Source organism: Charadrius vociferus, unplaced genomic scaffold, assembly GCF_000708025.1.
Source record: "Charadrius vociferus isolate BGI_N301 unplaced genomic scaffold, ASM70802v2 scaffold39, whole genome shotgun sequence".
NCBI classification, from domain to species: Eukaryota; Metazoa; Chordata; class Aves; order Charadriiformes; family Charadriidae; genus Charadrius; species Charadrius vociferus.
This window is the reverse complement of record NW_009650188.1, coordinates 5,881,635-5,896,041: the sequence shown is the minus strand read 5'-3', so window position 1 is coordinate 5,896,041 and position 14,407 is coordinate 5,881,635. Positions and strand designations below refer to the sequence as shown.

The 14,407-nt window shown below is 40.3% G+C and overlaps 1 protein-coding gene across 1 annotated transcript in view; it reads right to left on the bottom strand.

The window, feature by feature from the left end:
- Nucleotides 1-14,407, bottom strand: part of RFWD2 (ring finger and WD repeat domain 2, E3 ubiquitin protein ligase) — a 119,238-nt gene that overhangs the window by 71,632 nt on the left and 33,199 nt on the right. The window contains exon 11 of the mRNA XM_009892851.1: nucleotides 992-1,135. Coding sequence (XP_009891153.1) covers nucleotides 992-1,135 — 144 coding nt within the window. The remainder of the gene's footprint in view (nucleotides 1-991; nucleotides 1,136-14,407) is intronic.

Here is a 14,407-nt window from a genome sequence, read left to right as displayed (position 1 = left end):
CAGGAGTGACTGATCTATCTTAAGAAATGTGACAATTGCAAAACTAAGCATGACTTTTATAAAGTAGGCTTGCAAACATTATTAATCTTGTTGCACAACATTTTGTGTTCGTAGAAGCTGGACTGTTATATAAGTTTATTACTTATGCTTTTGTGGGTGCTTTACTGTTTTTAAAATGTAGAGTACCAAATAAAAACAAATGACTTCAACAGAGATGCTGGAGACTTGTATTATAATTCTGAATTGGTTTGATTGCCTGTATTATTTACTTTTGAGCTTTAACAGAATTTTTTAATTAGGATTTTTAAGATACGTTAGCCAGATTCTTTCAATTGAAGTTCTGACATGGTGGTCTATATTTCTTTGGTTTAAGTTATCTAAAAACATAAAAAAAGTAGGTTGACTGTAACGATAGCAGCACAGAAGCAAAAATCAAGCAAGGTCTTTTCCCAACAGCTTGATATTATGAGGCCCAGCACAACAGTACTTCAGGCAGATGTAAATTCATACGCAGAAGGTGCAAGTGAGGCACATTTCCTGAGGACTAATAGCCTCTCAGCAGAATGGAAAGGATCTGATCAATGAAGAGAATAGAGCATGAAGGAATCGGTGGCTATTATAAAGAACTGAGCACAGAAGTTACCCTGAAACAAGTTAAGACTTTACCTGGACCATATCCACTACTCTGCTTTTACTCTCTTTTCAACTGACTTGCATTTGCAAAGAATACAAAAGCAGTTCACTTCCCCTATTTCCCCTTTTTCCTCTGGATACATGGGCATGCTATTACCTTGGATGAGCCCAGCATACGCAAGTAACAGTGCTTGTGCCACCTGATCCCACTCAAGTTCAAAGCAAGCTCTCCATCAGCTCCTGCTTTCCACCTTTCCCCTCCCTTTCCCACAATGGATAAAGAAAGCAAAACAGCTACTGCACGTGAACAAGCAAATGGAAAAGGCCCTCTGAGTTTAAATGCAAAGTCAATGCCTACCTGATTTTGGAATTACAGGTCATTTCATTCTCAGGGTAGTGAATATCCACCGCATCCTGAATGACTGTACCATACTCATAGACTTTAATCTTCTTTGTCACCCCAGCGATGGCAAAGTAGTCACAGTCTCGGTCGAACTCAATACTGAGGAACAAAAGCACAGGTTGAGAACTGTGTAAACACATGTACTTACCAGCAGGGTATTTAACCACCTAAACATCTCAGTATGGCACAGCTGATAATCACAATTTGCAGTTAGCAAATACCCCATGTTCAGAGCACTTTGATCAGGTCTGGCACACATGCCAACAGCATGCAGTTCTTGCTCTCAGGCATCATTTTCTAATCCACTCCAAACACACCCAAATCTTCATTTACTGAAACAGGACTTTTTGTGGTAGCACAATCTCCCTTCAGCAGCCAGGATCTTTGTTCAGACACTTTAGAGGTTTTCCAGTTCAACACCACCATCTACATTATGCGGTACACAAACGTCAAAGCTGACAGCTCGCCCTGGAACCATGCTTAACATTCAGCTGTATGCTCTATGAACAACATGCTACGGGATGACTGCCCATTGATTCCTCTCAGTTGCACTGCCGCATCCCTTAGCTCCTATATACAGCAGCTTAGTGAACTCTAAGTGTTAATGTAGAGTAAACCAGTATTTGTGGGGAAAAACCTTCTAAATTCCCTGAGTAACAACAGAGGGTCAAAACATATATCATCAGTACAGTAAAAATCATGCATGCTACGCCTTCCACTTAGGGCCGCTCATAGAAACTGAGGCACCTTCTTTCTTGAACTGCAGGGCAAGTTTGTAATAGATATCAATGAAGTTGGAAGTAAAAGCAGTCACCTTATAACAACGTTAAGCTGCAAATGAGAAAAGCCTGAGGTTGTACATGAAATACGTCTGAGAGAAAGGCAGGCAGCAGGTTATAAACAGCTAACGTCATTGCTACCTTCGCAGCTTGGAAGGGCTTGAGAAAAATCTATTAGACACCTAGCAGACAGGGAAGTAAACCTCCTTCCTAGAAGGCACTCCTGCAGCCCATGCCACTGCAGGCAGGGTAGATGTGATTATACACCTACCTCCTTGCAGGAGCATTAGCTTCAACAAGACACCAGTTTGGCACTGCTCCCAGAAAGGGTTTTGGGTTATCATTACCCCCTCAGTCTCCAGGTTTCTATGATCAGTAACCAGCTCTCCCCAAGTCTCTTGACTAAGCAGTCAATCTACTGCTTTGAGAGGTCTCTTTTGGGGTTCTTCCACTCAGTAATTCATTTCAATCTCTACTGCCCCTATCACATTTTTTTCCAAGAAGCCACAGCATCTGTGAAGCCGGCAGCAAATTCTGAATGGCAGCAGAGAAAACAGAGTTTACACTAATTTCACATTCATATAACTTGAAAAATCCTGAGAGCAGGGGTATTCAAGGTATCTTTCTAAAATTAGAAAGCATTAAACCATTTACAAGAGAAGGGGCTCTTCAGGCTCCCTCCATAGCTATAACAGCTAGAATTTTCTACCCCTCAACATAGCTGAGAAATTGAAGGCACCGCAATGCTTTCAAGGGAAGATAAATTTAAATGCCAACAGAGTTTTCAAGTCCTTGTAAAGCAGATATCATCAAGTTATTTTTAAACTACGGAGAGAAAGGATTGTTGATACACAGTCTGACGGTATAAAATAATTCAATGAAACAGCTTGCAACTTGGCCTTTTAACTCACGCACCTAAACTTCTCCGAAGCAGTGGCAGGAGATGGTCCCACTCACGACTGCTTGTTTGCTTACTGGAGGAGAAAGGAGCTAGTCGGGTCAAGCCTGCGAAATCGCAAGCCCCCAAAAATGCAAAGAAAAGGAATGTGCTTATGGCTGGGGAATACAGGAACCAAGCATGCATCTATTTAAATAAAACAGGAAAGTGAAAGAAGTCATCTAAGAGCCAGACAGCTCTCCCCCACCCCAGATCTACCCTAGTCTAATCACTTTTTATACAAACAGGACGAAAGCACCATTCAGGCCTGTCTTGTCAGCTCACCCTATTCTGTGGAAGAATTTTATAATCGAAAGCCTCTATAACAATACAATGGATTTACTTCTACCACAATCTTAATTGAACCGCTGTCTCAGCTCCTGCTCACTGCCCTATGGATTCAGGTAAAGCGCAACTAAACTGATGGCAGCGATTCATCTACTTGGATTGAATTTATACCCTTAGCCTTCTGCTGCTGAAGAAAAAAAATAATAATGTATTACATCGCCTGGTAAAAAGCCAAGTTATTAGAACAGAATAGAACCTCTCTCACCTGCGGTGGGTTTGCTTCTCTAGCATTAATTCATTTTTTTTTTTTTAAATAGAGAAGTGCTGTAGACATAACAAATGAGTATTTCAATATGTCTATAAAAGTTAACACACCATTTAAAAATTAATAAAAAGCATCAGCCAATGAAAAATGATTGTCAGACCTGTGACCTTCTAACAGCATCAAAGACACTGCAGGGAGAAGGAGGATGCAGAAATAAACCACCAGCTGTACAGATGTTTGTTACCTGTGACAGAGGGAAACAAACCCAACACAGCGAGTCTAACGCACACTTGCACCTTGGCTTCCATCACCTATACACAGTTCTGGTACAAGTGCTCTCATTTTCTGCCAGTCAGCTTTTAGTAAGGAATTTACAAAGAAAAATATGGACAACCTATGTAGCTAATCAAGCGGATTATTTACCATATAAAATTAGTCCTAATATTTGCAAAGCTCTGCTTTCCCCTGGACTAAACAGGATTAGGACAAACAGCCCACTTGCATAGCAACAGTTATTTTCATGCTTTTTCCTAGAAGTCTTCTAAACACATTTAGTATTAACCAAGGCTTATTTGCATTTAACTAGCTCGATGGTATTCCTGTCACTTACTGCTTGAAATCTTTGTGTCAATGTAAGTGCTTGCTTATATGCAAGCTTATCTATATGAAAATTTGCAAGAGAACTTAGTTTTATTTTGTCAAAAGACACAACAGGGCCCAGTCTGAAGAATAACGTCATTCTGTTTTGCTGGTGATACATTTCTACGGTCAAAGTGAATTAGTCATTAGCACAATGATAACATGCAATAGAGTAATAGGAAATACTTTATCCTTTTTGTCAAAAAGGCCATCGAGTCAAGAGATAAACCAGTTAGACAACAGCACCTACTTCACAAGTGGCGAGAGGCACAGTGCCACCAGCGAGCCAAAGCAATGCATAAAATGTGCATGCAATGGCTATTAACGCCCTGCTAAAATAAGAGCAATGTGCTTTGGTAGCACTATTTTAAGTACACTTAACATGGGACTGACGATGAATGTTTTCACCATCTCAGAGGGCAGATGGAGCACCAACTGTCTGTGCACGCTACAAACCTACCTCAGCCCTAGCATGAAGCGACCTCCTCTAGGGCAGTTCAGACATTATAATTTTTTTTAAGGAAGCACTAGAGGTAAGACATATTTTAGATCATTTGAACATCCACTGAAGTTCCCTTTTGGACTAGCAGTGGTCCTTGCATCCTCAAAGATGTGCACATTAGAAACAATTAGCAATTGTTCCTTTTTTTTTTTAAACCCACTTTTAAACTCCACGTTTCTGACCAACAAAAACTACCTGAATTTTTGTAAGGAATCTTTTGGGGGCACAAACTCCTGGATATTTGATTCATAAATGTGCAACAGAATTTACTTATAAAAATCAAATTGAAAGGAACTGATTGTTTTGTTTTAGGGAAAAAGGAAGACAGACATCTCCAGTTCCCAAGTCGCTGTTTTCTTTCTCCTAAGAAGTTAATGACCAGTGTCCTAAGGAAATAACACTAACAGCTTCTAGAAAGTAAACACATTCTCAAGGGTTCTGGTTGCTTATCTTTATTCTCAATCTGTGAGATTACAAATCAATTGCTATATTTAATGCTAAAACCTATGACCTTGGAGAGCACTTGTAGCTAACAAATGGAATTATGAAATAAATTGCTTCTGAAACATGTCTGAAAGCTTGGCTTGATGTCAAGGGTAGACCAGTGGGGAAACAGTAAAGAATGAGTATTTACCAGTTCTGACACTGTATAAAGACTTGCTACGTTCACTGGTGTGGGCAGTTGTTTTCCACAGCCCAGGCAGATGCACTGGAGTTAAAGAATGCATACAGGTAGGCAATTAAATTGATTAAAGGAATGGAACAGCTGCCTTACCATAAGGTTATGAACAAGGTGCCAGCAAGATTGGTGTTCAACAAGTCACTCCACACTAGAACTAGGAGGCACCAATCAGAAGACTGATTTGGGACAGATATGGGTTTCCCCCCCTCTCATTCACACTGTAAAAACCACACATACACTCCAGGTACTTATTCCTGCAAGACACGGTGGTGGCAGAGTGAACCTGATGACAGTAATCCATGAACAATTGCTCCATATCAGATATTGACAGAAATAAATATGGACATACCCTTTATTATCCCCAATGTAATGCTTGTGGACCCTGGCAGGCTACAAGAAGACAACTTTACAGGCAGTGACAAGGTTGGCACACTTTGTGGTCCTCTGCAGGGACAGCATGGGGCTAGATGCTCTCCAAACCTACCCTCAGGGCAGCTCACATTATACCCGAGATCGCAGTTTGAAACGCCCCAGGTGTCAGCCTAGAGGGGCACCAAGCCCAGCGAGTTTCCATGAGAAACGGGTACGTGCTGTATCTATCCCTTCAAATCAGGAGACGGGGGGAGGGGTTGCATCTAACTGCATTTGCCTTTAACTGCATCACTAGTTACAATTAAAGGTCTGCAGCCAACTGCTCCTCTCCCCTTTCCATACACGCGCTCTACAATTGTTACTATAATGAGCCCTGACTCGGTAACGAGATCTATGGCCGTAGGAGTTGCCATTTCCACAAAGTAGATGACTCAGTCCCTCTCAAGGGACTATATATATATTTTCCTCCCTGAATATACCAAAGCCTTTCAATTCTACTTCTACCTAATACGGTGCTGTTTCTATTTCTGTACTCCTAGCTTGCTGTGGCCCCATATTTAATTGCAACATGGATATATTAATCTTGGTTTTGGGGGGACTTAATTAGTGGGAGACAGGAGAGATAACAGCAATTTTGCTCTTCACTTGTATTTCCTTGAAGTCTTTCTCACTCTGGGCTTCCACTCCCTTGCCTCAAGGGATATCCTGTCACTTCTAACGATCCCAAGTCCCACTGTCTTATAGCCTGGTTGCCTATTTCCAATGCCCATTTTGAGGCACTGAAGTCAGAGATTAGAAATTTAAGTTACAACCCGACATCATGACCACCAGTGCAGGACTGTTCAGCACCTGGGACTAATACAAAAATTAGTATTAATATCACATACCTGAAAGACTGTTTTTACAGCAGACTGATATTTTAAGGCAAAGTAATTAGTGTCACTAAGTGTGCACTAGCATACTAATTTGTAGTTTTTAAAAACAAAGCTATATGCAGGCATAGGAAGCTGCTATTACAGCCCTCAGATTTTGTGCTCCATCAGCTCAAAGTCTAAATTCTGTCACATATAAAAACAAAGGCTACTGAGACAAAGCATATGAAGCTTCAGTAGCAAAAGATTGTTTTGCTAGAGCTGTGACTGACTGAAATAAAAAAATGATTTATTTCTTCCACTCCAATAAAGCAACAGTTGCATTTGTTACTCCTTACTCTGGAGGACCTCCTAAAAAAGGTCACTGTTGCTATCCTCAGGTCCTTAATCTGTGCCAGAGGGCCAAGGATGGACCACATCTGGTTGAATATATTCCCCGATTCAAATGCCTGTACTACAAAATATGTTTTCCAAAATATAAACTGTGCAAGTATACTACAATCGCAGTCAGGTTTTGACAATCTCTAATCAGGAAGGACCACTTAAAGAAAAACCCTTTGATTCTCTAGACTGCTATATGAAGGGATAAATTAATTGTATAAATGAGATTCCACTTAAATGCATTCTATCAGAGAGCAAACACCTTCATCCCTAAGAATCACATTAATTTGGGTTACGCGTGACCCCTAGATTACCAGAAAATTGCCAGGTTTGTCCTCTAATTGAGGACAAGTTACACTACTATAGTTATGGCCTCTCAATGGATCAGCTTCAAGTCTAATGGAAGTCTAATGAACACCACAGGGCAGAGGACCCCAAGCTATTTCAGTCCGATCCCATTCCTTGGAGTTGTTTGTGATACTCCAGCTCCAGGTTCCGCAGACCCGGTTGCCTAATGAGATCCTGAACCTAGTCTCCTTTTAGAAGGAGATTGCAACCCAAAATCTCCCAGGAAGCCCCAGGGGACTTCCACCCTTGTCTATCAGACACTATAGCTAGAGACAACCTTTTCTACTGCATAAGGTTTTTTTTCATACATGCATTCAGGGGAACCCGGCTTAATTAGCACTAATGATGAGAAAACCTATAGGGAACTACTGAATTTTGCAAGCAACAGAACAAAGTGTATTGATAAAAAGCCACTTTACTGCTAGGCGATGCTCTTCTGCATGCTGAAGAGAAAATGACGACAATCCCAGGGTTTATATGCCAGATACACAAAAGTACAATAAGCCAAAACTGCTGCAAACAACTACCATGCAAGTTAATGAGGATTAGATTCAGTTTTTCCACAAACACCATTTTAAATAAGCTAGAGTAGGGAAACATTAACTAAAAATGCCAGCAGTTAAACGCAGAATGTTTCTTATGACACTAGTTAAAATTCAAGCCAAATTATCAGTCTGCCTGCTGTAATATTCCGGGTAACCCATCCATATTCGAAAACCAGGATCTGCCACTTCACCCAGATGAGCTAATACACAATAGGTTATGAATAGCTCTGACAGTAGCAGGAGCACAGCCTCAACATTACAAAATTCTAAGGTGGAAGAGCTTTTAAGTCTCCAAATCTACTCAGCAGTCTTTTTGCTGCATTCAAGTTTGGGAAACGCTTCCAGAAAAGAAGGTTGCAGCCTCTGCCCAAGCCGTGTAAGGAGCAGGTTTGAGATAGGAAACCTTGCTCCACGATGAGTTACAAGGTTGTCTGCACAGCCGTATCATCTTATCAGGATTATGCCATTAAGTGGGAAGGAAATCAATCAGTTGTTAAAGATACTGAAGTGTCTCCTAAATATAAGGCCATTCAAAAGCTTGCAAGCTTGTTTTCAAGCCACCACATTTATTCCCGCACCAACAAGGATTTTGTTTCTTCAAAATTGAGCACGGCAGCTGCAGACAGAGCCTAAGAGGCCAAGGAACAAATATATCTGAAAGAGCTCAGCACAGGGAACCTCCTTCAATACTGGGACTGTAAACAACACAGCCCATCCATAGGCTCCAATGATTCCTTCATGATTTAGCTGCAGCAGCAGAAGGCATTAACGCCTTCACCTGACCACACTGCCAGAGGTCTCATTTCCCAGAACAAATCACCACCAGCCCAGTGCCCCAGTACACAGCTTGCCATATTATTAACCCAAGCCTGCAAATTCACCCAACACTGCCATCAGCTCTTCTGCCAGACACCCCGCAGCTGAGCATCAGGAGGGACAGCTGGAGACAGTAACCTCTTTAGATACCTCGGCTCAATTCAACAGGCACTCAAGTCAGGGCACCAGCCTTCCTAACTACTGAGTCCATACGACACAGATGAGCCATCTTGAGGAGCCAAAGAACAGGCTGGAACAATTAACTCTGACAGTCCTGCTGCCTGGTAATGATGGAACGAGGTTAAAAAAACCCATACGTTTGAAGCATTTTTCATCCAACTGCCAAATCTGTTTCAGGAGACTGTTTTGATGGCATTTTGAATCTTCTTTGGTCAGTATTTTGTATGCTATCCTTATTTAATTATTCTGTAGAAAAATTAAAGGTACTGATGAATACCCTTCATTTAACAGTCTCATATAGAAAGAAACCTGATCTTCCACCTTTATTTGCACAAATGTATACACACACTTGCATATAAACCGGTAAGAACATAAATAAGTGTCACTTCATAGCTTATTCTACAAAACATCTATGCAGCATATAAATCCTAAGCATCTCTGTCTTAAAGCCTGCATTTATTAATACAGACAATATTAATAATCATTAGCTCCAGCATCTTCTCCAGACTCAGCTACTTGTGCGGTGTTTTTTTTTTTTTCTCAGAACTGTTTATGCCCACACCATACACCTTTGCATGGCTTAACACACCACCTCAATATTTTTATTTTTTTTTCCCCAACTCTCTACCATTTAACAGACTAACTCCTCTAGTTAGCAAGGACAGAGAAAACAGAAAATCCAAAGGCATGCTAATGCTTTCCAGATAATGACATTCTAGCAAATTCAGGCATTTCCCACAAATACGTCTAGGGAATTAAAACAACACTGTAATAAGCTACAGAAATTCATGTTCTATTAATAACAGGCTTGTTTCTTCAAGCAAACACAAAAATTCACTGTATCAACACTCAACATTGAAAGAAAGCTAAAAAATTGGGGTGGAATTAAGGGAAATCTGTCTTTGCCTTTTAGCAACACTATCAGCATATAAGTTCTACATATAAGACGCTGTGAAACCACAGCTTTCATGGCTTGCAAGTCCAATTCCTGAGGCCAAGACACAGCACTACCATCTGATGACAGCCATTATTACATGAACATCAGGAGGAACAGAAGGACAGCTACCTGCAGCCTCACAGAAAAGATTTTTGTCCTGATCAATCAAGAAGGGGTGGATGCAATGACGCAATGCAACTGCCATATGGTACAATCCTCCTACCCTAAATATTAATCTCTCGGAGGACATTCCTGACACTACAGCATCCATTTTCCTCCTCCTTAAAACCTAATGCCAGAGGAAGATGCTTGGCAGAAAGTCAAGGTGTCAAGCTTCTAACAAGCTGATCATGTACCTTTATCACAAGAGTACAGTCCCCAAGACTTGGAGGTCTCTAGTCCAATATCCTGCTTGGAATACCTCTGAGGATGGAGTTTGCAGAACCTATTTGGGAAGCCTGCTCCAATGCTGGACTGCCCCATGCTGCAGCCAGTTACCACTACACAACGTTTGCCAAGAAATGGAAACTGCTTACATAAATTGCACAAAGTTTCTTCGAGGAAGAAAAAAGAAAAAACCATGAAGAGCAATCATTATTTAATACATTTGGTTTAAAAGCCGATTCCCAAATTCATCAAAAGGCTGTTCAATACTTTTAAGAGATCATTCACAAAGTTTAAATAAAACTAAAAAAACTCAGCTAATTATCTGCAGATGGACACAGGTTTGAAATACTAAGAGAGCTTAATGGGAAAAAGATCTTCCTACTACCAAATAGTCTGAAATTACTAGGGGAAAAAAAAGAAAAAAGAAAAAAAAGACGTCCCACTCGTGGCCATGCAACTTCCATTCATTAACTTCCCAATTTCAAGTTATCTAAGGTTTACCCCTAAAAGTGAAAACTTATATTTATGGAAGAACCAACTTCTCTCTCTGCAGTGTCCCCGTAGTCATCAGGTTTACTTTTCAGGTCAGGACTGGGGATACGAGCAGACATGCTCTTTTCTGTTTTCAGAGTCCCTTTCGGTACTAGCAGCCTGTACTGAGGACTTGGAGGGCTACGTTACAGAGTTGAGAGTGTTTCTGAACTCTGAATTCACAGATCTGAACTGACATCTGTATAACCCCTCTGCTGGGTACGAGTTACATTTAGCATCTGCTCAAGGATCCAGACCACAATTACGTACTAGGAAATCTATCAGTTTCTGCACTCCAGAGAAAAAAAAGAGAAAGTAAGGGAAAGGCTCTGTACTTGACTCACTTCTAATTAAACAAAATCCCATTTCAGCCCCAGACAACCTCTGGTCCATGGGCCAAAACCTCAGATGAAGTAAGAGAACTGCAGGAGAAACACAAACTTCAAGGTAGGTTCAGGGTATTATACTTCAAGTTTACTCAGTCACGCTGCTGTTCAAGTATCTTTATCCAAACATTTCTCTCTTCCTTCCAGTTGTGGGAATAGTCCAAACAAGACAGATCCATGCAGTTTTCAGCTGCCACTTGTAAGTAAAAGTCCACTCAAAAAATGATCGATTTAACAGACTATAAGAAAAATTCAGCCCTCCTCATTTCTCATCTTCTCAAGGAGCAGCATCTACTGTACTCTGAAACATAATCTTGTGAAGCATAAACCCACTTAAATTCTTTCATTTATCTTTACCACCAAGATAGAAGCATTGCTGGTCACAAACTTAATAAAATGGCTCATCTAATCCTAGCCAGACCAGGGCATTAAAAAAAAAAAAAAAAGGAAAAAAGGAGCTTGTTATGGTGGACACAGAACTAAAAGGTACCTTGTTAAAGTCTGGATCTGCGAATTTATATGGATAAGCAATTGTAGTCCAAAGTAAAAAGGGGAACAAAAAAAACCCAGAATGGTTCAATGAATACATGGAAAGCATACTCCTAATGGATGTTTTTTCTCTTAAGCTCACCTTTGAGGAAAGGATTTCAGGTCACATTATTGAAAGGGTCAACACAAACAAAAATACAATCTTGAAACCACCTTAATGGTACTGTTTGAATGCTGAGAAACTTCTTCATATCTTGTTCATTACTTAGAGGCAATAGAATAATAAGCAAGCAATGAAAAAAAAAAAAAAAGAACAACAGACAACAAAGGTAAGATCAAATTTTGAACACAGTCTCAAGATTCAACAAATGAGTTGAAGGTTTCAGCAGCCAAAATCCAAGTTGTTTCTTTCCCTCTGTGTAAATCACTACTCCCTTAGAAAAATATAATTAGCCTTGGCTATCCAAAACCCTTCCGATGTCAGAGAAACGGTAAAGTAACCCAGAAGAATTTCAAGTCTGAGTAGATGACAAAAAACAATACCATTTGCCCCCAAACCTCAGGGCCTCTGAGAGGCCTACTCGTGTTTCCATCAGACCTGGGAACCACCTGGCAGAGAGAACCGGCTTTCTGATAACCAGGTTTCAGACAGACATCTTGCTGCAGTCTGTTTCTTGGATTTTTCTGTTCTTTTTTAAAAATACGAAAGACTGCCACATTATTCTCTGAAGGCCTCTGACAGCGCTAAAGCAATTTTCTACATAAATCATTGTAATGCTAACGCTGCAGTTTACAGACCCATCTTTAAAAGAAAGCCTTTACTATTTACTGCCACAGCAAGCAGAGAGAAGAAAAGTTAAGCTCTGACGACTGCTATGTCTGGGGGCATAATAAACGGAAAATGTATTCCTTAGCCCAGTTCTAACAGAACTTAATATACTTGTGAAAACCGTGTAAATACTTTGTACTTAAGAGAACTGACTGTATAAAGAAAACATTTAGCATATTGAGGTACACCTACATTCACATTGCAAGCATACTGAAAGTCCCCCAAATATTAAAGCAAAACTGAGCAACTAGCAATTGCAAAGCCTTGAATGTGTTTTACTGAATATCGTTCTCTGTTAATCTGTTTTTCTCGAAGCAAATAAACAAAAAAAGGGACTGAGGGTTGTAAATTTTGCTTGGGAGCATGTTTCTAAGCAAGGTAAGAAAGCTCCCCCTCACTGAGCTTACGATCTCACTGGGTATACCTTTCCAAATCAGATCGTAAGCCCGTGATGGAAGATTCACAGCTTAGGTACCAGCCTCGCATCAGTGCCTCACCCCCTGCCCACCTCCTGCCCACAGCCCCACGCTGCCGGCACCGCAACCGACGGCTGCCACCATGCGGATGCTGCACAGCCACCGCAGAGCCGCCAGCCCAGCGAGGCTCAGCACGGGTCCCTCGAGCAAACTCCCTGCCAGGCTGGGGAAACCTGGAACTGGAAAGCAGAGCATTGGCTTGTCCCTTCATCCTGAAAGGCAACTGTAGCTTTCCTAATTTTTCCAGAATTTTATAGTAATACAACCTACATAGTGTTGTTTATGGTCTTTTATTAGTCCTCAACAAGTCCAGACACTCATAAACATGCTTGTGGCAAAGTGCTCAGGAGTGTACTGTTGCTGCTCGGTTTGAGGTTTTTTCAGCCTGTTTGTATACATTCTTTAATTACACTTTTCATCCTGTTACCATAAACCCAGTTTTATTTCCCTTCTAAATAAACATCAAGGTTTTGCAGATAACAAACATATTTCCATCTTCTTCCTTTGCAAACATAAAGCTAATACATCTTAAAAACCTCTTTATTTAAAGCCAGCAGAGCTTTTTGAGTCCAGTGTATGAACTTCATGTAGGATTAAAGCAATGCAAATCAAATATCCTTATATTCTGTCTGTTTGTAACAGCAGTTTATTTTTTCTAGAAAACAAACTAAATTGAGTACAATGATGTTTAACTTCCAGTCAATTCTACTTTTATTCTTAAATATAATTGAAATATCTCTTTAAAATACTTTTTCAAAAAATTATGAGGACTCCTTAATTATTAACCTTGTATTTGTTTCCTATTCAAATGCATTTGTCTCAACAGCTAAGCAGCAAGACTTACTTCTTGTTATTATTTCATCAGTGTTTCCTACAACATGCCTACGAACGCCCTCAGAAGTCAGTGCAGTCAGCCAGATAATAAGACCTTTCATAGCATATCACTCAGTTAAAAATCTTTTTAAAGCACCCCAATAATTAATTTGGCCCCTCCATGGGTACCTAAAAGCTGCTTTATTATCTTAAGCTGTCATCACCGAGATGCACACCTCATTTAGCTTCACAGACTCTCTCTGAACTTGACTCTATTAATTTGGATGAAGAACAATGGTGAACACAGAAGTGTGTTGGCCAACACATTACATATAAAACAAATTCAAACTTTAAAGGAACTGTTTGGATAGCCAGAAGCTAACAAGAGTTACAGTGGCAGCTCATTCAACAGCCCTGCTTTATCAAAGCACTTAAGGACATGCTCAAATGTGAACAGTCTTACTCAGCCCACATACTAAAACCCCTAAAAATTTCTTAAATGCTTCGATAAATAAAAAGGATGAGAAGGGGAGAACATTGAGTTGGAAGCAAAGCTATTTTTCAGTTAAATGCATTTAACTATCGATTCTAGCACTGGCTTGGATGGAGGCCCCACAAGATCTTCGTTTCAACAACAGTAACATACATACTTTTCAAACATGTATTTCACCCAAGAATTATAATGCTTCAAAACGGGAGTGAGATTTACTGCCCTTCCAGCATTTTCTAACCAAATACTGCAAAAATGCTGCTTTTGCAGAATGTCAAGGAGAAAAAAGGGCAAAGGAACAAAATCCAATCCGTGCTGAAGTTGGTAGCTGAGGAAGTTTGTCTACATTGCAGTGAGATTCCCATCTGCATTTCATTGCAGCTAGTGTGAACCCAATCAGTGCAGGTTAAATATAAGTCAGATCAGT